Source organism: Cupressus sempervirens, chromosome 2, assembly GCF_028749045.1.
Source record: "Cupressus sempervirens isolate cs-2001-9-10 chromosome 2, ASM2874904v1, whole genome shotgun sequence".
Lineage (NCBI taxonomy): Eukaryota > Viridiplantae > Streptophyta > Pinopsida > Cupressales > Cupressaceae > Cupressus > Cupressus sempervirens.
In genome coordinates, this window is record NC_143119.1 from 776,442,471 (window position 1) to 776,468,155 (window position 25,685).

The 25,685-nt window shown below is 37.3% G+C and overlaps 1 protein-coding gene across 1 annotated transcript; it reads right to left on the reverse strand.

Moving 5' to 3' along the window:
• Positions 1-14,126: 14,126 nt before the first annotated feature.
• Positions 14,127-20,968, reverse strand: LOC149575778 (auxin efflux carrier component 4-like). Its single transcript, XM_089815566.1, has 7 exons — positions 18,366-20,968; positions 17,100-17,385; positions 16,918-17,003; positions 15,664-15,821; positions 15,431-15,507; positions 14,923-15,092; positions 14,127-14,609 (listed from the first exon to the last, which is right to left on the reverse strand). Exons 1-6 carry the CDS (start codon positions 19,726-19,728, stop codon positions 15,026-15,028), a joined length of 2,037 nt encoding a protein of 678 aa, XP_089671692.1. The 5' UTR covers positions 19,729-20,968; the 3' UTR covers positions 14,127-14,609; positions 14,923-15,025.
• Positions 20,969-25,685: the final 4,717 nt, after the last annotated feature.

The window sequence follows — 25,685 nt, forward strand, 5'->3', positions numbered from 1 at the left end:
CATCTTCATCTTGCATTCATGCATTCTTGCATCATCCTACGTTGTCAATCACCTTTCTGTGGCTTTCCACTTGGTTCAACCTCAGTCTGACATTTTTCTCATCATCTTCGACCAAATACGGCCATTTTTTATGATTTCCCTCATGTTATGACATCTTTCCATCATTTTGGGCATGCACACACAGTTTCGGGTCATTCTGTCAGTTGCTATGGTTTTGTCTTCTTGTTGTTGATATATTGACTTATCATATGCTTATCTTAGTCAATTTCTTGAGGGATCACCCATATATATCATCCCTACTGGGGCATGTTGTGGCTTTCTCATCAGTTATTCTTTGATACAACGCTCTAAATCACATTGTATCAAAGAGGGGCAAAATGTAGACGCTCAAAAATGGTTCGCATCTACAACCTCATCACTTCTTCATACTAATTTGTCCCATTTTCTCATTCTACTAACTTCAATCTTTTGGCCAAATTGACCATATTGTGTCATTTATATCCCCTTTCACATCAATTTCATATCAACTCAAAATCATATCAAATCAACTTGAAATCACCCCAAATCAACTCAAAATCACTCGAAATCAGTCCTAATCAACCTAAAACATATCAAACATCTCAAATCAATCATCATTTATCCGCTCCTAGGCATTGTTGTGGCTTTCAGTGCTTTGGAAACCTATCAATTTATCAATCTTATCAATTTGACCTTAGTACTGTCATGGCTCTTAGTGCTAGGTCAAAATATCATTCATGCCATTCAATCTTTGATGTTGTTGAGGCTTTCAATGTCAGATCATGGCATCATAAACCATTTTAATAATATTGACAATGTCCATCAATGTTATTATGATCTAACCTTATCAATCAATTTCAATCCTGTAGCATTTACAATGTCGGTTAAATGTTACATATCAATTTATTCATGTCATGTGTCCTTGGCATGTTATCAATTTTGATCTATCAATTAATTTGACCATGGTTTTGGTCTACCTTTTCATCATCTTATTCGATATCCATCATCGTCACATTTTCATCAAAGGATACGGTCGCATTCATTTAATCAATTTGGCCAATCATCTGCTAATTTTCTCTATAGGATTAAATAACCCATAATTTAATCCTATTCTTTCTAATTATTCTTCCAAATTATCATCCTCAATTAATTAATTTTATTAATTAATTGATTCATTATCTGCAAACCATAGAAATTCTTAATTTCCTAAGTTCCATTTTTTCATCATTAAATCCATTTTCTACTAATTCTTATTTTGTGGAATAAGAGGATTTTTAATTCAAATATTCCATAAAATACTCCATCATCATGACACTTGGATATGACACCTCATGGATTCTCCTTTGACACTTGGCTGAGATTTGTCATAAGCAAATATTATTACCTCTTACGCATGTCTCTATTTGGCTTCTTTGTCATAGATTCTTGGCTTTAAGTGGGTTGAGGTGTCTTATGACACGTCATAGATTCTCTTCCACATTTAGCCAAGTTTGACTCTCATGTGTCATAGAATCTTACTTTTGGCATATTCTGTCATATGCATCATAGGAATCTCTTGCCACATCGCATGTCTATGGGTGACAAATCCAATGCTCTCACCCTACATGAAAATTTTAAAATGGACACCCTTCCTCTCATTTCGGATCCGAAGGCTTAAGTTTTGAAAGTCCAAATCTTTGAATCTTTGAGTCTCTGCTTCTTTGCATGTTGCATTCTCTCTCTCACATAAAATCACACTTCAAGTATTCTCATGGCATTATCCACATCATAGGCTTTGGCTTCAACCTTGTGTGCACTATAGGCGAATTGGAGCTACAATCATTTGGAGAAGAAAGAAGAACATGGGAGCTACAAACGAAAAAGGGGGTTTCTATTGCTTTCTCAATTAGTTTGGCTTTCATGGTAGACTAGTGGGTGCTAACATATGATTATTGAGTTTTGTGATTTTCTCATAGTATGTTATGCATTTAACCCATTTTTCTGGTCCTACACACCTGAAGCGGTTTTACAGTTGATTTAATCTCAGCAAGCTCTCTGTACATATCTATATGTCCTAAAAAAAATCAAAAAAATTAGAAAAAGTCCTGGAAAAAAAATACAAAAAAAATTGAAAAACAAAAAAAGTGCCATTGGTGAAAACCTGGAAACAGGCATCATGGTAGCGAAAAAGAGGATCTTGCCGAGAAGGTGAAAACCTGGTAAACAGGCGCTTCTTGTTCCCAATGCTCCATCTTGCAGTGCATCTTCTGGCTATTATATACAGTCGCTTTCCTACTTTTCTTGCTTTCTGCTCATGTATCCATGGATTGAGTCTTCTCATAGCTGGGGGATTCCCCCTTAGTGTCATCTCCTTTTGAGAATCTCCTTCACGACAATCACCAGTGGTCCTCACTGCGTCTGCCTACTGTCACTAGTGTCATTCTTTTCGAGATTCTCCTCATAGAATCTCCTTCACGATAGTCACCAGTGGTCCTCACTGCGTCTGCCTACTATCACTAGTGTCACTCTTTTCAAGATTCTCCTCATAGAATCTCTTTCGCAACAATCACCAGTTGTTTCAGTTGTGTCTGCCTACTGTTGCTAAGGTCATGCTCCAGATTCTTTTATGGAAAATCTCTTGCGTCAATCACCAGTCATCCTGGTTGTGTTTGTCTATTGTCGCTCAGTCCTTCTTAGGTTCTTCATCATGAAGATTCCTCTTTGACCTCAGTCACTAGTCGTTTCGGCTACGTCTACCTACTGTCATCACCCTACTGAAGAGATTTCTTTCAAACATGTTCTGGACACTAACACTTGACATCAATCCCAAAACATTGAACTCAAAAATGATATGCTTGTTTGGATATGTTGAGCTTTTTCTTTGTTTTCTTTGTTTTTGCTTTATCATATCTCCTCGAGCAACTCAATGATGTCATCTTTGACTAGAGAAGTAATGACTGGGGGCATGATCTTTTCTTTGATTTATGTTTGCGGTTTAGTTCCAATAAGTTGATTTATTCCTATAAGAGGGGTGTCCACTATAAGAGCCTCCATCTCGTATTGGATGGTCGTATGTACCTTGACTCCTTTTATACGAACACACCAATAACGTTGGTTCTTCTCCTTGTTTGTTGGAGTAAACTCTTCATGCTACAGTAAATATTGATACTCATCCTGCTAAGTGAACGTACCGGTCACTGCGAGTATATCTAGCGCACCTCTATCTCAGGTTATGAACGCAAAGGTCGTTGCGAACAGAATAAATATTGAATGCTTAGCATAAGATCGATCTCCCGTGTGTTTGGTGTGTCTATTATGCAAGCAACATTCAAGTCATCCGAGCGTTTATGCTGTAATGCTTATGTTAACTTGCTACATTAAAAGGGACAAATGTTTTGGTCATTTTGGCTTCTTGCGCCTCGAATGCTTACATTTAATCCTGACAAACCAATAACGTATGTTATATTCATATTTCCATGATTGCAATGTCAGTGGGAATTGTATGACCTATGAGCTTTATTCTATATCCTGTGATGATTAAATATCGAGGCTTGATAACCTAACCTAGGGTTGCATTTAACATAGTCTTGCATTACATACTTCATTTGCATAAGCACGCAATTATGTTCCTACCCTTTGTAATGAAGGATTGGGAGGCATCTCCACATGTATCATATTCCTCCACGACTGCACAAGCATTTGGTTCATCGATTCATGCTCCTCAATAGAATCCCTGTCACTATTAAGTAAAAAAAACACGCAACACTACGTGAGAGGTCAGTCCATACATATGCATTCTATCCAAGTACAACATACATCTCATGTACATCAAAGTAAAGCAAAACAGACAATGACATGTACACAGGAATACTCGGCTCAAGATCTCATATATATATATATATATATATATATATATATATATATATATATATATCAAAAGAATGGATCAGTACAAAAATGGGCACTACTCGAGTGCAATCGATCAAAAATGATACATGTGGTGCTGGCACACCAATCGATACATAGCCAGAGATTAAAATCATAGTCAGCCACAGAGCGTCTAACTCTGTCCCGTACCCTCACCTCCAAGAGGAGTAGGAGCAGCAGGTGGCGGAGGCAGCGGTGGCATATCTGGTCTGGCAGGAGGTCATGTGCCCCCAGACTCTCGCACATACTGAGAAAAGCGTTGCACCTAGAGTGTCTCATCTAGCACCGCGCTGGTATATGCAGCATAGTAATACGCTGCCTGAGCTGATTGAAATCGGATCTCATCCTGTGCCAACTCCAATCTCTACTTTGCAGTCTCAGCGCGCTCTCTCCAAAGATATGTATCCCGTTGTCACTCCACTAGCTCACCTCCTGGACTGCCATTGCAATCTATAACTCTCCCAATTGTCGAGAGGCCACACGAACCCACTCTCGGTACTGTCGTACCATGTCCTGCACCCCACCTGCCAGCTGATCTGGCATATCCTCATCTAACATCTCTAGTGCCTGCTGTTATGGTAATGCCTCTTGCTATGGTGGCACTTACTGCTGTGGAGCCTCTTGCTGAGGGGCCTTCTCCTCTATCCTCTGCCTGTGGCACCGACTCTGTCCAGTCCCACTACCCCCGGCACCTGCGTCTGATCCCATTTGATGTGGGGGAATTTGCATCTACTGAACCCAGTGTCAGACCCGTGACTACTGTTGTGGCTGAACTAGCGGCTGTGGCTGTGCCTACTGCTACTGGGGCACTTGTCTCTCTACCTGCCCTGCCATCCCCATTGGATCTGTAAAACATGGGAACAGATGGCTAATCAAAAATTCCTGATATGCAGGCGTCATCCCGGCATCTACTACCTCTAGCAGGTAGTCCCACTGAACTGCAGCTAAGCTACAAATGTCTATCATGGATCGCCCTGGATCCATCTATGCTAGCCAGCCCCACTCAACATCCTTTTGCAACCTGGCATAGGTGCAGTACTCAGCAGAAATATTCTGTGGTCAACCATACTGCCGCCACACCCGTGATATCACAAATCTCTCAATAACAGATGTCGTCCTGCCCGCCAAAGGTCGAGAACTGAACATCCATGGTAACTCTCTAGGAGCATCATCCTAGTCCTCTGTCTCTCGCCAGGGTCGCCATACAATAGACACCAAGTCATCAAGACGTATCCTCCACTACTCTATCTTACCTAGGTGGGCTTGGGTAATGTGCCCTCGATATCTACATATATAGGGCTCCATGGGCTCTCGAGCATCCTCAAAAATTGAACTACATACAGGAAGATGCTCCCAGGCCCAGATCTAAAAAATATATACTTCGGCTGCCATGGTCTTCTTCTCATGGAAGACGACCTCATGCATCTCATGGAAAAGGTGAGCCAGCATGCACTGACCCCACCCAAAGATCTCTAAGGCCTCCAACATCCTACGGAGCATGACTCCCCACTCGGACTCCAAACCATGTTATCCTCTATCAGGACATAGGAAATAGCTCAAAAATATAGCCAGCACAGCTGCCAGCTTGTGTGTCAGTCCATAAGTGTGCATAAGCTCATCCCAGCCGATGGCCTTGCCCCTCGGTAGCTCTTGCCCAAATATAATAAATAGTGCCTATGTCCCTGCTCGGGGCATTGTATCATAGACAACCCAGGCGTCGTGGAAAGGAATGTACAAAATCCTCCATATGTCCTCTGGTGTGATGGTCGTTTCACCCATCGGCAAGTGGAAGGTGTTCGTCTTCGAATGGAAACGCTCAACCAATCCAGTGAGAAGGCCACGATTCACCATCACGGTTGAAATCCGGCACAAAGAAGACAAACCCAATCGGGCAATGTGTGCCCAATCAGCATCATCGAGACTCTGCAATAGCTCCCCATATGGTGGGAAATGAGACCTAAATGCAATGTCACCAAAAACCTCCTGCACATACAACAAAAAACAACAAAAGAAACAATCAGTATCAAGTCAAAATGATGCATCAAAACAAATTAAAATACAATTTTTGAGTGCAAAAATCAAACTTTTAAACATAACTGTCATGGGATTTCACACAAAATTCATGAAATCTCGCACGAAGTTCTCCCAATTTCATGCGAAAACATTCTTTCTTCGCGCGAAGCATCACGTCCTCGCATGAAAAAAGATTTGTTCGCGCGAGAAAATAGTTGTTCGCGCAAAAAGAGATCTGTTCACACGAGAAATGAATCACCTCGCGCGAAGAATCTCATTCTTTACACGAAACCTAATGCTTCTCGAGCGAAGATCCTCCCGCCGCACGCGAAGAAACAATGCACTCTATTTCTTCACACAAAGAAAGAATATCTTCGCGTGAAAATTGATAGGTCTCGTGCGAAGAGAGATTGGACCCCCTAAAAACATGCTAAAACGTGCAATTAATGACATCAAAATGCGTGAAAGCCAAAGTACAAAGGAAGGGAATCGATGACTCACCGGTGGTCCATACTCTACTAGGCAGCTATGACGTCTAGAGCACTCAAATCGATGATGTCTCACGCTAACTGCCATGTCTCTTTCAGAGCTCAAATCAATAGAAGACAAAAAGCACAAATGAATTGAAAATGACCCCTCGAGTCCTTATATAGTTGTTGACCAAATTTTTCACAGTGCTTGGATTTGTGCAAAAATCACACCCCTGGTTAATTTGACCGTTCTGAATCCATTTTTGGGATTGATTTGAAATTTAGACACACCTAAAAGCCTCAAAAATGCATTTTAAAATTTTGGGGACTGAAGTGATCGAACGTTTGTGCAGCCCAAATCTTTCTGATACTTTGTGATTCTTGGAATCCTTTCAACTTTACATTCTCAATATTTTCAAAAATCCATTTTGAAAATAGTCAACTATGGCTAAATCTGGTCAACTTTTGGTCAAATTTGGTCTTTGCGACCTTGCAATCATTTCATAACAACTCTAAATTTTCTTTAGATCGTTCTGATCTCTTCTACATTCTGCTACATCTCATATTCCTTCTGTATCTATTGCTATACTACTTCACATCTATTTCTGGTGTGTCATCTTTCCGTTTCACTCCTGAGGGGGCAGGACGATTACATCATTGAATACTTATTACTCGGGGCATCTCATTCCCATCTTATGTCCTTATCACTTGGGGCATCTCATCACTTGGGGCATCTTGTTCCCTTCTATCTGGTATCTTTGTCATCTATCTTATCTTTTCATCAATTGATCAACCTTATAACAACTCTTCTTAGAGTTCGATGGACAAGTATTGGGACAATCTAAACCCTGACTCCTGAGGATCAAGCCTCGTTCTGGGGATGATTCTATGACTCATTATTGGATCTTGTTGTCTACTATCAATCTCAAGTATCTAGACGTTCTGTTTGGATCCTTGAAGGTTAAGCTCCGTTCTAGAGATAATCTTCTAAATGTTATCAATTTTAGGTATCTAGGTGTTCTATCTGGATCCTTGAAGGTTATGCTCCGTTCTGGAAATAATCGTCTAAATGCTTTCAATCTTAGGTATCTAGGTGTTCTATCTGGATCCTTGAAGGTTATGCTTCGTCTGGAAATAATCTTCTAAATGCTTATCAATCTCAGGTATCTAGGTGTTCTATCTGGATCCTTACAGGTCAAACTTCGTTCTGAAGAAACCTTTTAAATGCTTATCAATTTCACGTATCTAGACGTTCTGTCTAGATCCTTAAAGATTACGCTCCGTTATGGAGATAGTCTTTTAAATGCTACCAATCTTAGGTATCTAGGTGCTCTACTTGGATTCCTTGGGATTAAGCTCTATTCTAGAGATAGTTCTTAAAAGCTTCTCAATTGGTCTCTGTGTCATCAACTTTGGAACCAATCTCATCTTCACATCATGCTTTCTAATTTTCTTTGAATCGAACGTGCTGCTCGCACATTCATTCAAAGAGGGGGAAAATGTAATACCCCAAAATTGGCTCATTGCCATGATACCAATTCTGGTCTATTTTTGACCAATCCTAAAGTCCTATTCCATTAGGAAAATTCTTATTCGGCTACTCGCTACTTGACTTAATTGTCAAATGCAGAAAACCCTAATCTACATTCATCATGCTTATTATTTAATTCCTATAGTATTTACTCATATTAGTCACATTAAACCTATTGATTAATATTTAATTTAATTACTAAGTATTTATACTTTAATTAAATTAAATTATATCCTAAGACTAATGTACTATGGAATTAAATTTATTTAATTTAATAAATGTGCCTATTTTAATTAATTAAACAAAATTATTTAATTAAATGGAGAACTTACTTCTAATTAATTAAAAAAAATTATTTAATTAAATGGGAAGCCATTCCTAATTAATTAAATGAGGTTATTTAATTAAATAAGAAAAGTGTCTCTAATTAATTAAATAGAATTATTTAATTAAATAGAAAAGGTAATTATGAGAGCATATCTCATTTTATTAAATTAAATATCTCACCAAAATCTCTCTTCAGTTCAAAAAGGGAAATTTCCAGTTCACTATTGATCAAAAAGGAATTAAATCAGTTAACTCCTTATTCTACTCAAATTAAATCAATTAACTCCTTATTCTACTCAAAAGAAAATAGTTAACTTCCTCTAATTTGGGAATCTTCCTTTATGACTGAACTTCATCTTCAATCCTGATCGTTGATTGAAATCAATCTCAACCGTCAGAAGTTTTCGAAAAAATTTGTATAAGAGACCCTCCTCTCTTCATTTCAGGAAGAGGTTGAATGAGAATTTGCATTGAATTGTTGTTGGATTGTGCATTCATTTGAGCTCATTATTTTCATAAGATATTCATTTTCTAGTTTAATCTCATTTAGCATAATATGCATACATTTTAGCATAATCTTCTTTTACATGTTCTTAGATTGAACGTGCATACTCCATTCTAGATTAATCTGCATTCTCATATAGATTAGTCGCATTTTCTTTTAAATCCTTCGTTCGTAGAGGGTCTGGTTGCTTAACAACTCAAATCTGAGGATATCTAACAAGCAATTCCCTTTAGATAGAAGGCAACAGGTCGCCTTGCTAGCTGATTTTTGGATGAACAATCCAATGTTCATTTCGGAATGAATCCGCAAATAAGGACCATGTTGAAGTGTGTGTGTTAGCATAGGCTGCATTTTCACATATACACATATCAGTCCCTCTTAGGAGGCTTTGAATCCCTGTTAGGAGATTCCAACCCTGTTAGGAGTTGTAGAAGGTAGAAGGACCACTGTCCAAACAACTTTAGGGGCAAGACCACCAAACTCACTATCCAACTAATCTTTGTATTATTCCTTGCAGAATAATAGAAATGAATAGATCAAACTCCTATGTCCTCTTGACTTGATCAAAACCTCTTTCAGATCTCAATACCAAATCCTCCAACTTGCATCCAATAGTCCCTTGGATCGCTCACTTGCATTTTTTAATTTCACATATCACTTGTACAATTTGCACTTCACACACTTCACCACAAGGAAAATAACATTCCTTAATGCCATATTTTCAAAATAATTCTTTGAGTCAAGGCTTTTCCAATTAATTATAATAGGACCTCATTAAGATATTACACCTCATTACATCTTTTTGAAAATAGAAAACACTTTCGGCTTATAGTCTTCACAACTTCTCACACGTGCAACTTCTTACCTTACACATTCACCAACAACATCATTAGGTTGTCTAGTGTCACTATCTAACTACACTCATCACGATTCTATCCCTATTAAGAGATACAATCCAAACATCAAAAACTATTTATTAGGTACTTTGTCTGCACATTGTCCTCTATAATTCTTGAATAACTTTCGCATGGCTTTGACTCTTTGTACGTGCACTTATCCAAATCATTGGGACACAATGTAGAATATATCCTCAATTGTGCTTGACCTCATTATCAATACACAGTTCATATGACCTTGTTCTTTGTCTGCTACTCTGCTAGTTTTCATAGAAACACTAGTATGTTGACATCAATGACAAACATGGTCATGAATGCAACATGTGAATCATACTAACCATTTCTCCAATGCTTAGGATACTCCCCCAAAGGAATACCATCAGCATTCATGTTAACGAAATAAAGCACTATTAGTTCTTACATTTATTGAATGGAACAAATTCTCCACGAGTAATAAGTAATAGAAAAAGAAAAAAAAGTGGAAGTGTTAACTGATATTGGCAGTACAAATAACTTTATCAATAGAATATTAGTTAATGGTCTCAATTTTTTTATTCGTCAAATCTCTAATGTTCATTGCATAATGGCTAATGGAAAAAAATTACCTTGTGGTGGTAAAAATACATCAAATAAAATTTTTGATGGGAAATTATCAACTAGATTTATAGTTGTGTTATCCACATGAATGAACATAGTTTTAGTATGCAATTGTTTAAACATCTATGAACATTATCCTTCAATTTTTAAGACTTTTTAATGACTTTTGGGACATGTGGGAATAAGTGTGAATTTTTAGGAATAAAAAACCACCAAGTGAAATCAATAGCTCACATAGGAAGGGAAAATTACTCAAGCATGGTTCTTAAAATATAGGGGCAAAATTATAGGATATAAAATAAAAAGATATTGATAACTCGAGATTAACGAAGAGCTCAAAATTATTCAATGCCATCAATAAAGTATTTTAAGAATCTAGAGTTGCACCTCTAATAAGAAAACATAATCATGATGTCAAATTAAATACCAAGAAGCATTCCTTGTCCCAACAAGAGCATATTTATCCCCAATGCTTATGTTGAACAAAAAGGATGATCCATGCATAATTTGCTCACACTACAAGAAGTTAAACAATTACTCATAAATACAAGTTTCATATTCTTATTGTTAATGAATTGAAAGATGTAAAATCTATGCAAAATAATTAAAATGTGTATTTAGGATGAAAGAAGTATAATCCTCGAAAAGTATGGTGTCACTAAAGGTGTTAAGATGGATTCTATTGACTGGAGATATTTGCATCTAACAAAATATTGCAATATATTTGTTCATGTCCCTCATCCTATAAAGAAGCATTTCATTTGAGGGGTGGGGAGGTTGGGTTATTAAAGTTAAAGTCCAAAAAACTATGGTCGAATGTTTGATATGCCAACAAAATAAAAGGGAAGCAATACATATTCCAAACCTCTTGCAAATATTAAGCATTCCAATACAACAATAGGTAGAATATTAACAGACTTCATTATGGGGTTGCCATAGTCAAATAATATTGATGTGATATTGCTAACAATGGATACAATCATTAAGAATGCTTCTTACTAATTGTACAACAAAAATATTATACAAAACACAGAATTTTCAAAATTAGATTGCAAAATAGAGTCATCCCAAACTTCCTAATCAAGTGGAAGAATTTGCCAAGAGATGATGAACAATACAAACAAATTATTCTAAAATTACTTAGCATTAAGGGAAATGTTTTTTAAAGGGGAGAGAATGTTATGTTTTTAATATGATATTTTCTTAAGTATATATTATATATTCATAGGTATAATAAGGATAAACACTTGTGGCATTTTTAATCCTAACATATAGTTAATACAATAATCCCTTATAAAATTAGGATGAAGGGGTGGGTTGGGCTACATCATTAAGCATATAAATAAGGAAGAAACATATCATATCATCAAATATTAAATTTATAAATTATTATCTAGATATGTGGGGTCACCTCCTCGAAGTGATATCCTAGCTAATTTTTACAAATATTTTCAAGTAGCACTAAAGTTATGTCTCAAAGAATGCTTAGTGTGGCATCCTTTTGGGTCCCTACATTATGTAATAGTTAAAATGATCATGTCATAGGTCATAAATTAATTCTACTATTTATGTCACATTGTTTGTGGAGACCAACTCCATATCGTATAAAACATGATCTTTTGCCTTTTCCATTTGCTTTTAAAGCTTTATGTAGGCCAACTCAATCACATCTACAAAACCCTTAGTTCTATGCATAAAGATAAGAAATGGAAATAAAGATAAATATTGACATTACAAGCAACAATGTGCATAACACAACACATTGCACATAAATAAAGACAAATATGCATGTTACAAGCAACAATGTGCTCAATATAACAAATTATTGTATATAAATAAAGCCATTCTCGTTACAAGCAACAATATGCTCAACACATTATTGTACATAAATAAAGACAAGTTTTCACATTATAAGCAACAATATACATAATGTAACACATTACTGTACATACATAGTTTACACACTCTCAAACCAAACACTACATATTTCATCAAGGATTTTTTTATCAAAAGCTTTCAAATCATATGTTGGTCTTTACTTTTTCGAAGTCTTCAAACTCAACTTCCGCAAGACAAACCCTCAAATGTTGCTTACAAGGTCATTTGCCAAACATCATATCATAGATGAAGCTAATTCACAATTGTACAATATGTCACTATATCTAATTCATTTTACTACAATTGTATAAATGATACCCTCTTAAGGGTACAAAAGTGCTTCTTGTGGTACCCATGAGGCACAAAGGGACATGTCATGCCAACATCACCAATTACATTAATAAGTTCACTCAAGACACTGCAAGTTGTAAGGGAGTGTTATCCTATTCCAACAATCTTAAAACATGGCACTTAAAAAATTTGCTTCAAATTCTTAACAATATACAAGATATGACTACAATTGTATGAATAACACTATCCAAAAGGTACAAATTTTGGTTCAATCAAACTCTATCAACAAAATGATAGCACTAATCAAAACTATAACCAAAAGAAACAAATTCTCTTTTTTAAATGCAAGAAACAACTATAACACCCCCTATAAACTATAGTGCGCTCAGTGAACTTTTTAATGTGACAAAATGATGCCAATGCAAAACATCCTCCAATTTCAAGTGGGTTGGTGAAAGAATAGACCTCGTAACCTCATGCTTTACTATGTTCTTGTCAATCGAAAAAGGCCCTAAAACCCATTAGAAACCAATCTAATTACTAACAAATTTCCCTAATTTATTTTTTTTCTCTTTCTTTTCACAAATTTATTTTTTAAATGACTTAAAAAATATAAATTATTTAGATAGTTTATTAGAATTCTACTAAGTTTTAGGTTAAACCACCTTAAAGTTTAAAGACTTGGTTGTTTAAACACTTGTTATCTTGTAATATTGTTGTAGGATTCAACCTTGTAGTTATCTCATATGAGCCAACTTATGAGTAAATATAATGTTATCTCATACGCTGACTCAACTTGTTGACCAGGATAAAGCTCTTTAGTGCTCTTTGTTTCCTCCATTGTTATGTTTTGTTTCATATTCAATAAAAAATTTACCCCTCTTTAGTTAATGTTTAATGAGTAGTGGTGTACCCAAACCCATCTCCCATGCGATTAAATGGATCACTTAACAATCTTTGCACCTATGTAACATGCACAAAGGTGAAGCATTGAGACTCCTTGGAAGTTCACCCATCCCAATACTACTCCATCTCAAGCGCACTTAACTATGGACTTTCCTCGATTAAACCCACTCTACTTTCAACCCCATTATACAAAACCTTCAACTCTTACTATGCCTAATGAACTATTCAATAGAAAGTCCCTTAAGCTCATCAATTGATAAGTAGGAGATACTCTTCACAGCAAGTCAAATTGTTATATTACTAACAAGATTCAACAAAGTAATTTTTGGAATCAAACTCATTGACCCATGTTTCATTAGTTGTTCACATGAACTCGTCTCTCATAAGAATAAATGGAATACTTGGCACTCATTGCATTTAGATGATGCTCACAAAAATGAAGCACCCAAAATAGCAATATCATAATTTGACTCGTGAAAAATATCTCCTACTTACCAATTTGTATCTCATAAAATTAAATACTTCACAAATTTTTAACATAGACTATTCCATTGAAAATTTTGAATTTATTTATTTAATTTTCACAACACAGGATACTTGACTAGTTATCAATCTTTGACTCTCAACTAAATATTAAGTTAAAGCAAAGATATTTTAGACTCCACTCCCAAATTACACTACAGAAACAATCTAAACTTACAATAATAATAAAAACCCTCGTTTATTAATTTAAAATTTCGTTAGTTGCAAAAATTAAATCAATTTTAGATACGAGGTAAAACGTTGGCTTTTCCAAGTGGGAAGCAGACATTCCATTATCAAATTTTAAATCAATATCCTCCCAAACTGTCAAAACACAGGAGTGTGTTAAAGAAAGAATTGTGTTTTCAAGTTCAGGCGAAAAAAAATTAAGTACATTTATATTTAATTTGGCCAAGCCAATCCAAGCAAGGAGGGTCTATTTGTGGAATCACAATACAATTTTGTACATCCAATCAGGAGGCCACAATTTCTGTATCAACAAAAAGGAACGAGCCATCGAAAATGTCAGTATATTTAAAAATGTTAAAAATATGACAACAATCTAACTTTCAAGATTTTTGCGTATAGGAAACAGTCTACAAATACACAGCTGCATGATTTTGTGCCTTGGTTTTCTTTTTTCTACAATCAGAGACTGAAGAAGCCAAACTTGTCCATTTCTGACCATTTTGCTCAGGAAATGCAGTCCACAGTCCAAAACTCTGATATCAGCTTCTGTTTCAATGCATCTGAGAAGAAGATAAATTATTGAACAAAACGTAAGTTATCTGAACCATTAAAATTTATACAGTCAAAATGCTGACACAAAAAAATTTATACACAATCAAACCAAAAATGATAGCAATTACATTTAAATTACAAGTTTCTAGATTCAAAAAAAACTAGTAGATGAATTCTGATGATGGATCATGGAGTGTGATCCGTGAATAAAAATACACTCAATTCAATCCAAAAATTTATAATATATAGATTGTACAAATTTGATATCATTAAAATTGGACCACACGCCAAAAATTTGAAAATGTAGGATTTAATTATTACCCGGGTACTAACACAGTCTGATTCACTGGCATTGCTGCCTTTGAAGGTTTAAGAAAATTTAGGAGAGCACTGCTATACACCGCCTCTTTTATCTTGATAGCCTTCACAGGCCCAGCACAATATAGTACACCAATGTAATTGGCAACGCTATCAACATGCCAAAAATAACTCTGGAAAACAACCAATGTCAGCCATCAGTCAGTCTGAATTAATGCAGCAAATCAATTAAAGATTTTAATGACTTTTACTAGGATAAACAGCCTACTGAATTTGGGCAACGGTTATGCAGCCAAGAAAAGCTTTTAGCATACGAACAGAAAATACTTAAGTATATTTTTTAAAAGTTACACGAAAAAATACCGTTTTTATGGCTTAATAGCCACTTCCTTAAATTTGTATATATATGAAGCCACTACCTTGAATTTGTATATATACTTGGGTAGGAGCATAAATGTCCTTGTGTTTACTGTCAAACAACATTTTTAAATAAACTTAATAAGATACTCACCCAGTACTCAATATATCAGGATGGACGTTGTACTCTTTGGAAAAGACAAAGGGAACAATGCCTTGAGGAAGGGCCGCCTGGTTTTGTTACAAGAAAGAAAGAAAACTTTAACGTCTACAAGATTAAACATAGCCTATAGAGCATACAGAAGGAACATTATACGATTTCATTGGTTAATAAAGAAACAAGGGTTCTGAGAAGTGCATTTAATGTGGGTTACGTGTTGTGTATACCTGTACAATGGCCACGTGGAGTAGGACTCCCCTCAAGCCAATAGCAATGGAGGCTGCTGCCATTACAGCAGGGCCTGTAAGAAATCTAACAGCCATTGCAAATGCTGCAACAGAATTCCCACAAGCTATGATCCTCGGTTGCAAAGCCATGAACAGACCTGTCAAGTCAGAAGTAATTGCGCATGTGAATACAATTTGTTTAACCAGGACAAGTTTGGACTTTAGTGTGATTGATTGATTCCCTGACACGCAGTATGGAGCAGTTGTTATTCTCTCATGGTAATTTGAGAAATTGTCAGAGCTGAATTTATTGTGCCAAGCATTAGTTTTTCCGTATGGAATTTCATTGTCCTAGTTTTCTTTGAGTTAATATGGAAATGGGAAGCCATGTCCTTTAAGAAGAAGTCTAATTTTCTTATATATAAAAAGAAGCTAAGACGAGTATTCCCAGATCCCCATGTTCAACAATCCAATAAAATGTACAGTGAATCTTGTATGATAATAATTCTGAATCTTTTTTTACGCCCAATGGACGTCCCCATTGTACAGCCACTTCTTGTGACGTTTTCGAAACTGTAACCCTGAAAAGAGAAGGTAAAATGCCTAGTTCAAGAAAGGCAACGTCTATACAGCCACAAAAATGCACTTTCTTACCAGGGAGAGGACTTAGATTTTTTTTTGAAAAGTTAGAAAAAACAATGTAAAGTGAGTGCATTTTCGTGGCTGTTTAGCCACGGGCTTCAAGAAATACTCTGGTAACTTCCAGTTCTATCCCAGTTGTACGCCCACTTCTCCAATTACAGTAAGATTTTTAAAACTATTAACTCTGAAAACAGAATGCTTTAATCTATAATTAAGAAGAAGATTTTCACAATGTTTTATGCTTTTGGACTTGATTAATTTCACATTAACATATGGTGTGATCCATCATCCAGATTTAAGAAAGCATCATATCACAGATCACAAAGTATTCATTGGATAGAAGAAAGAGAGGATCATGATGACACTTTGTGATCTATCAACTTAATGATCCTCTCCTTCTCTTATCAGAATTGATTGATCATGGATCACAGAATGTGATTCTACAAAATCAAATCCATAAATATAAAATCTAATTATAGAATGTGATTCTATAAAATTTAATTACAGAATGTGATTCTACAAATTGATGCTAAAATAATCACACAATCAAATCCATAAATATAAAATTTAATCTATAATTTCTGAAGTGTTATAAGGAAATGTTATATTCACCTAGACTGAACATGGCCATGCCCAGACCTGCATCCGAGAGGATTGATATTGATCCCTTCACAATCTTTGGCATTGCGATATGCCATCTGCAAACACCATGAATAGACTTTCGGTAAGAGATCAGGAAGATCAAGGTTTATACTAGGGCTGAATTTTTTTTCCAAACTGTGAGATAACAAGACCTGAATGAGACTAGTGCCCAGATGAGGCCTACGAGACTCGAATAAGTGTTTGGATTGCGAATAAGTTTCCTCCACACCATGATCAGTATAAGCCTGGTCATGACGCTGGCTGGGGGCATTTGCTTGGGCTTGTCGTCATGGCCTTTTGGATGGAGCTCTGCGGTGGAGCTCGACCCAAATTTGGAGAGATTGGGGCCATCCTTATCCAACGGGGTGGATGATTCTTCCCCTCTATTGCCAAAGCTGAAGTCTTCGCGTGCATAATCTTCATACGGCTGTTGTGGCTCTGCAACACAAACCAGAATGGCACGAAACCCATTTTGTTAACAATCTTAGCAAGAAACTTATCTAAAAAAAAACCCACTCACATTATGCAAGAACATACGAAAGCAATTCCATCAATGCAAAAACTTTTACGCTTCCCACACAATTATAGAACTTGAAGATCTAAGCATAAAACACTAAAACCAGTCTTTCCCACACCCAGACAATTCCATCAACAACGGACTGAAATGCACAAATTTTTACGCTTACCAGAAAATCATAGAGCTTGAAGATATAAGTATAATACAGTAAACCAATCTTTCCTACACCCAGAACATGTGAAATTTGATAGGAAAAAAGCTTAGAATCTGCAGCTCCCCGGGTTCGGTCGTTTTTGGCCGACGGTGGCGTTCGGCATAGCTTCATACAAAATGATACGCACCAAGTGTTGTGTGTGTTTTAGAACTACAAAACTTAGCAGTAGAATGCAGACCACACACACCTCAAACGGCCATTAATTCTCCCTGAGAAGCTTGAAATATTGGAAAGCCAAAGTACTAATAGAGTTTGCAGCTTCCAGATACACATTTTTTATCGTCAACCTCTAGAAATCTCAGCTCATTGATCAGACTAGTCCAATTGGCAAGCTTAAAATAACATGGCTATCTTGAAACCCGAGAAAAGCTTTGTTTCTCCGAAATATAACAGCACTGACTGGCAGTGGAAGCACCTCCTCTTTAATCATTATAATAAGCATGCAAATACTATTTTCATGGCAGCACAATGCGGATGGAGTTAAACAGCAAGCTATGGAGTGACACTGCTATGCATTGCATTTAGAAACTGGTAATGTATTTTACCCATCTGAGCTGTGGTCGCAAGATTGTGTTGCAATGAAACGAGCATGAACAGTACGAGATGAACTCACACTTATTTAAACGAGGCAAAGCGAAAGGAAAAAGGCAGAAAAAGGCAAAAGGATAATTAGGATGAGAATAAAACCTTTGGGTCCACCAGCGGCACCATTGGTGGAAGAATGGTCGGCAACGAGCATTCGAATCTCCTTAGCGTTCTGGTCATTTCTTCCAGCAGAAGCAGGGTCAGAGAAATCAGGGCCGCCAAAGACATGAAGCCCTCCTTCTGAGACAGAAACGGGAGAAGCACTGGAACTCCATACAAACATATGCAGCTCCTTGGCGTCATGACTGCCCTTCACCTGCTGCGGCGACCTTGCATTTACAGCCGGTGGGACCTTCTTGCCAAGATTAGACCCGCCTCTGGCAGACATTGTTAGGTCAGGATTCGGCGCAGGGTAAGATCCTGCGGCAGCAGTGTTGGAGGCAGCGGAGGCATTAGGGTAAGATCCTTCGTGTAAGGACCTGTGTGGATAAGGGTACGGCCCAAACCTTGGAGAATTCATGGCTGGCGCCCCTGCAGCGGCATTACTAGGGCGGAAATCCCTCTCTTCTTCGAAATTTGAAGGGCGCGGCGTCGGCCCGCGGGAGGATTGCAGCGAATAGGCGTCGGAAGGGCCAAAGTTGGATTGCCTAGGGCTTCCAATCCCGCGGCTGCCCGCCATCATGGAGTAGAAATCAGTGTGATTGAAGTTGGAGCCGCGCGGGGTAGGGTTTAGAGAGTAAATCTCCGCACCTGTGAGATTCGATGGGCGCGGCGTAAGCGAGGGCAAAGAGCCGAGCCCTTGCGACCGCCTGCTTGAAATCACAGACCTCGAAGATGTGGATTTCCGCAAGGTCACATGAATCTTCCCGTCATTTCCAATCTCCGTATCCGTTTGCAAGAACTCGCGGCCATCCAACGAGACGACATCTGAATCGACCTTGAATGAAACAATGGAGGCCGCCGTGTGCGGGAACTGCTCCATTATGAGCATTTTGGCGGCCCTGTACTCGAAGAGAAAGAGCAAGAGAGTATACCATATGATGCACTGGAGAACGACGACCTGCACCATTAGGCTCCCGGAGAAATCCCCGTACATGGCCTTGAGGAGAGGGATTCCCATTACCAGAGTGTTGGGCAAAGTGGAGAGTGAGAAAATGGTGATCATCCACTCCAGGCTGCCGCTCCGCGTGAAGGTCGTCCATATGCCGAGCACGAACAGCATTATGAGCTTCTGCAGCGTGTCTGCTGCGATGAACTTTAAGTTCATCGTGTAGGGATCATTTGTGGAAATGAAGTGGAATGACAGAAGCGGGACTGCAAATATTGCCACGAATCGGTTTATGCCTGAGCACTGGTCAGGCGTGAAAATTTTCCACCATTTTACTGAGCCATAAGCCAAAATCATCGCTACGTACAGCGGCACCACTGCTGTGAGCACGCTGTACAGGTCCTTGAGACTAATCATTCTTCCTTGTTCTGATCAACAAAAATGTTGAAAAAATGCAGACCAGACTAGGGCACTTGTATCATGCCCAGATCAGATAATCTTCTTTGCTCAAGATTCCACAACAACAACAACAAACTCTCTGCTAAAATAGTGATAAAATGCAGATCAGAGCACTTATATCATGCCCAAATCAGATGATCTTCTTCGCTTAAGATTCTACTTCTCATCACAACAACAACAATAATAAACTCTCCCCTAAAATGGTGAAAAATGGGATCGTATAATGCCCAGATCAGATATCTTCTTCTCAAGATTTTTCCATTCTTCCTTCTACTTCTGATCACAACAACAACAACAACAAACTCTCTGCTAAAATGGTGAAAGAATGCAGACTAAAGCACTAATATAATGCCCAAATCAGATAATCTTCTTCGCTCGAGTTTCTCCCACTCTTCCTTCTACTTCTGATCACAACAACAACAAACTCTCAGCTATAATGGTGGAAAAAAAAAATACGAACTAAAGCACTTATATTATGCCCGGATCAGATAATCTTCTTCAGTCGAGATTCTCCCACTCTTCCTTCTACTTCTGATCACAACAGCAAACTCTTTATTAAAATGGCGGGAAAAAAATGCAGACCAAAGCATTTATATTATGCCCATATCAGTTAATCTTCTTCGCTCGAGATTCTCCCATTCTTCCTTCTACTTCAGATCACAAAAACATCAAACTCTCTGCAAAAATGGTGGAAACAAATGCACACCAGAGCACTTATACTATGCTCAGACCAGACATTTACATAGATAATCTTCTTCTTCTCTCAAGATTCTTCCTTATGATCAACAACAACAAACTCTCTGCAAAAATGGTGAAAAAATTCCAGACCAGACCAGGGCATTTATATCATGCCCAGATCAGATAATCTTCTTCACTCAAAATTCTCCCGCTCTTCCTTCGACTTATGATCACACCATCATCAAACTCCCTCCAAATGAAGTTCTACAAATGCAGATTGTGCTCAGATCAGAGCTTTTCACACACAATCCTCTTCACTCAAGATTCTCCCATGAAAACTGGAAGAATTTACAGATTGAATGAATGGGAGGCTGGTGTTCTTAATGCCTCTTCCGGGCAATAAAAAATGGTCGCCCGATTACACCGAGCAATATAGAATGAGTAGTTCAATCCAGCAATTTGCTCGGGCTAATTATTAATCGGCTGCAAAGATCCCAGCTTTATGACAGCTTTAATACGCATGTCTGATGTCGGGGCAAAATATATAAATTTTTATCTCCTCTCACGCACCTCTTAACCACGGTCAGGTTTTAACTGGAGTTAAAGGAATGTATGTTAGGCCACCATCATAATCACGATGATGATGATGGATGCATGCATGGATGGTGATGTGAAATCAACCAGCATTCTTTTTGGCTGGGAATCGGGTCCATTCCTTTGTCCACAATTTCGGCTTTTGCACCCTCCTTGGATTAGGGTGTTCCCCAAAAACTTCATATTCCTTGCCTTCGATAACTTCATTATTTCCTTGATTTTATGTTTTGTGTCTACTTATTACAAAATTATATGCATAATTATTTTGCCTTTTGAAAAGCCTCGGTAATAACTTATGACTAACAAAAGTCTCCCCATTTTTCAAAAATAAAGATCTATTTGCATTCATTTTCTATCCATATTTGGTGAATGGAAAAGTTCTCGATTTTATGCATCGACAAAATCTTAAGTGTGTATGATTTCAAGCAAGTAGGTGTAGGGCTCTCTGTAAACTCACAAATTTTAAAAGGTGTGTGATTTCAAGCAAGTAGTCGTAGGGCTCAACTCTTTACACTCGCAAATTCTAAAAAGTGTGTGATTTCAAGCAAGTAATCGTAGGGCTCGGCTCTTTACACTCACAAATTATAAACAGTGTATCAATAGTTATTATGGTTAATTTGAGACACATTTCTAAATGGTGCATTAGATTTTGACAATTTTTTTGTTATTGTCTTGTATGTGAGTTGAATTGGCCTAGTGATGGAGACATTGTACTCTTGGAAGAAACATCACAAATTTTGAATTCAACATGGAGTAAGTTATGTACATCTTGTTTATACCACAATTAGGTGCCTCCCACAAGAAATAGTGCTACATCTTACTATAGCCATATGTAGATCCAAAAATAGACGATTGTTGTCATGGACTACAACCTGAGTTGGCCTAGTGGTGGAGAACTTGTACTCTTGAAAGAGAGGTCACAAGTTCAAATCCCACTGGGGGGTAGGGTATGTATGCCTCGTTTGTAGCGCCAAGTGTCTCTCGAAAAAGAGTACGAGTTAGTCCCATATCACTGTCACCGTATGTAAACCCAAAAACTATGGCATAGTGTCGTGGACTATAAAACCCACTTACTTACTTACTTTTTCCTTTTCTTACCTACTTATAACTAATGTTTTGGCTTTTGAGTACAAACAACAAATGTTGTAGGATTTGTTGTGCATGGAAAGGTCAAAATGTTGCTCAAATCCTACTTAAAGATGCCCCTATAATTGTACACAACCACCTCAAATTTTGCATAACTAGTCTCATACATATTCCTCTAAGAATAAACACATTTTCCTCTAATAGCCTCTTTTAAGTTGTTAGATGTTCACAAAAAATGTAGACCACTTATATTTTCTAATATCTTGCTTATTTTCATTGCATATCCATTTTTAGTGGAGAAGTAAAGTTTTAAGCAACTTACATTTGGGGGTGGAGGTGGGGGGATTATGGTAATATAACTTGTAGGTGTTCTTAAATTATCTCTCTAAGTTGTTGATTCACAAGTTAAATTTTACTTTAAATAGATGCTATAAAATAGATCAAATGTTTAGTAAAGGTAGTGATGAATGAATGAATTTTTTTTATAACAACCATGAGGTCAAATAACCTATGGGACCTACTGATAGCCAACAAACATATAAGCATCCAAAGCCCAAAATATTGTGCCCACTAAATCTCTTTTACCTTATGCATCTTGGATCTTCTATTGTGTATCTTGATCAAGAAATTTGCAACCTCATTGTCTTCTCTTCTTCAAAAAAACTAACTAAAGGTGTTCAATGTAGTGTCTCAATGTAATTGATCTAACTATTCTTGAAAGCTAAACACTTTGTGACATAATGACATTTTGTCTCCACCTCTAGTACAATAACAACACCTTCTACCTATCCACTCCTCTTTAGTTGTCATCCATCTTTTAGTCATGTGTCTAAGTTGATATGAACTAGTCCTTCTATGAGCAATCAACATTTTTGTTTTCCATTTTTTTTCATTCATGTGTAGTCCCTTTTGTGTATGGTCTCGTGTGAGATTGAAGTGTTTGAAAAGGTATTCTTTTATATTTTCCTAACTTTTCATACACATTGTATTTCCCCTTGTCATTTGGGCACTTTATGTTGTATAATTCATAATATTTTTAGTGATTATTTGAAGGGAGGTGTAAATGTGGTGGGTTATTTACGTCATGTAACATAAAGTAAGTTTTAAGAGAGTGTAAATGTGTTGATCTATTTTAAGTTGTGTATTTGATTAAAAGTATATCACATTTTAAGGGAGGTATACACATGGTGGACAATTTTGAGATGTGTATTTATTATGCATAAATTTAATTTAGGTCAAATCAAATAAATAATGTTGAGACCTTATAAGTTTTAATTTTCACCATTCCCACTATAAAATTTGTCAACGATTTGTACAAGGCTAGTAAGTGATGATATTATTGATGCATATAACAATGGGCTAAAGTGAGCTTTAGATAAATGAAATAACCACTTTATGCATGCTAGCATTATTAAGTTTTTTTTGATGAAAATTACTTTGCAAAGTGTGTATATTTTGGATTTATATTAATTTGGTTGTCTCAAATGCAGTGATTACAGTACAAGTGGTATGTTTCTATTTGAAAGGTGGCAAATTTATTCTAGTATTATTTCTAATGTTTTAATGGTTTAGACCCAATTGTGCATTTTGTCATCACCTTTCATTCTAATGGTACTATACATTTTGTTCATTCCTCTAGTGTTGGCTTTCGTTGTTAGGATAAAAGCCATAAACAAAAATAACAATTACATGCAAATATAAACAATATCAGAAAATAATAGATCACATAGAAGAGAACACAAGACACCAAGATTTAACATGGTTCACCCAATCCCTGAGCTACGTCCACCAAATAGCAAGTCCAATATTATTATGATCTAGTGATTACAATCTGTAATCCCTTATAGCTCAATACCGCCGCAAGAAGCAATTTTCGCATCACACGTTATGAAACAATTCCTAACCCTAAGCCCTTTTATACAAGTATATTTGTCGCTTTAGGGTTAAAATTATTTATAACATGTTGGCCATAAATTGGCGAATAATAGCCAAAAATTGACCGAATGAAATGGTACCGCTACTGGATGTGTTTTGTCTTTGAATGCAAAGCAGAATTCTTCACAAGATGAATGCCACTCTGACTATCTGTAAACAAATAATTATCCTTCTATGGATGTCCCAATTCTTCCAGGAAGAATTGAAGCCATATCATCTCCTTAGTTGCCTCTATAGTAGTAACATACTCTACCTCTGTAGTGGATAAAGCATTAACCTTTTGCAATCGAGAAACCCAACTCACAGTTGCCCCACTAACAGTAAATACATAACCTGTAGTACTCTGCCTGGTATCAATAACCCCGATTGAGTCCCTTTGCACCGAGCCTCATTTGCAAAAAAAAAATTGCCTCACGATTGACTTTGGGCTAAAGTAGGCATGTTTATAGTCAATTTTCATCAATTTAGCATTTAAAACATAATGGCAAGGTCAGATCTGGCTCTAGATGCTCCTAATTTCTACAACACTCCAGATTCAGGCTGAGGTGATAAAGCAAGTGTGGTCTCAAACGACTATGTGATGAGAAAGTCTCCAAGAGCTTTGATACCATGTAAGAATTTTCCTAAGGGCAATGTTATCATTTTTAACGCCCTGCCAAGATTCAAATTTTAAATGTTTTACCCGCCAACGGCTAGTATGCAGAGTTAATATTATTTTAAATACCCGATCAAACCTTATAATATGTTCTGTGACCCGCAAGTCTTCCATCGTCAGATCTAAAGAATATCTACGGTTGACACTATCTCACCATGGGAAGTTGTACAGTGGATACGTTAGCGCCATAACACCCTTCCGCCACGTGTCTGGTGGGTCCCAAGTGTGCCCCATCAGATATCAGCGAGGATTTGTCAGACAGTTGGCACGTAGCCATTTCCTATTGGCTATACGCTGAGAAGTCAGGTCTATCTCGCTCGTCGTTAGATCAGTTTAGATCAACGATGGGCACTATCTCACTATGGAACTGTGAGAATTTTAACCATAGCGACATAGCGCCTCGGTGACGCGTGTCTTGCGAGCCCGGCCAAGGTTGATAGTCAACGATTGGTAGTTAGTGTAACCGTCGCAGCTAGAGTTTGAGGAGTTGGCGCGGTTAGTGATGAAAGAGATGGTCAACTATGTAGGACTTCCACGAGATGGCAAAAATAAAAGAGGCTGTTGGTCCACGTGGTCCATCCTGCTTATAGAAACAGGTTGACTCGCTAACTCTGTTGATTCACAACCCAAAAAATGAAGGTAATCAATTTTGTTGCACGATTTGATCTTCATGATCGATTCCAACTACCATGAAATGAATGCAAAATGAGAAGAACACTCCACCACCCATTTTTTAATCCATCTATCGGGTCAGAGTGCAGTTATGGTGCTGTTTCTGTCTTCTCAGGGCCCTGTTCCAAATCATTGTGTCTGGATCCACATCCAGATTCGATTTCCCCTTGATTGTTCTCTGCAGAACTTAATGACAGGTAGCTACGAAGTCACTTCAGCTAGAAGAGATCTCAGTTATGCCTGAACTATAAAGGCAACTTTTGTAGATTTTGTTGTGTCAGACCTTTCTCTGGCT

What these genes read in the sequence shown, in the direction of transcription:
- LOC149575778 (XM_089815566.1), bottom strand. Translation starts at nt 19,728, where the DNA reads ATGATTAGTCTCAAGGACCTGTACAGCGTGCTCACAGCAGTGGTGCCG. An exon ending in TGCCGCTGGTGGACCCAAAG is followed by an intron (nt 17,386 to 18,365) that starts GTTTTATTCTCA and finishes TTTGTGTTGCAG; the next exon opens with AGCCACAACAGCCGTATGAA. An exon ending in CCTGATATATTGAGTACTGG is followed by an intron (nt 15,093 to 15,430) that starts GTGAGTATCTTA and finishes GTTGTTTTCCAG; the next exon opens with AGTTATTTTTGGCATGTTGA.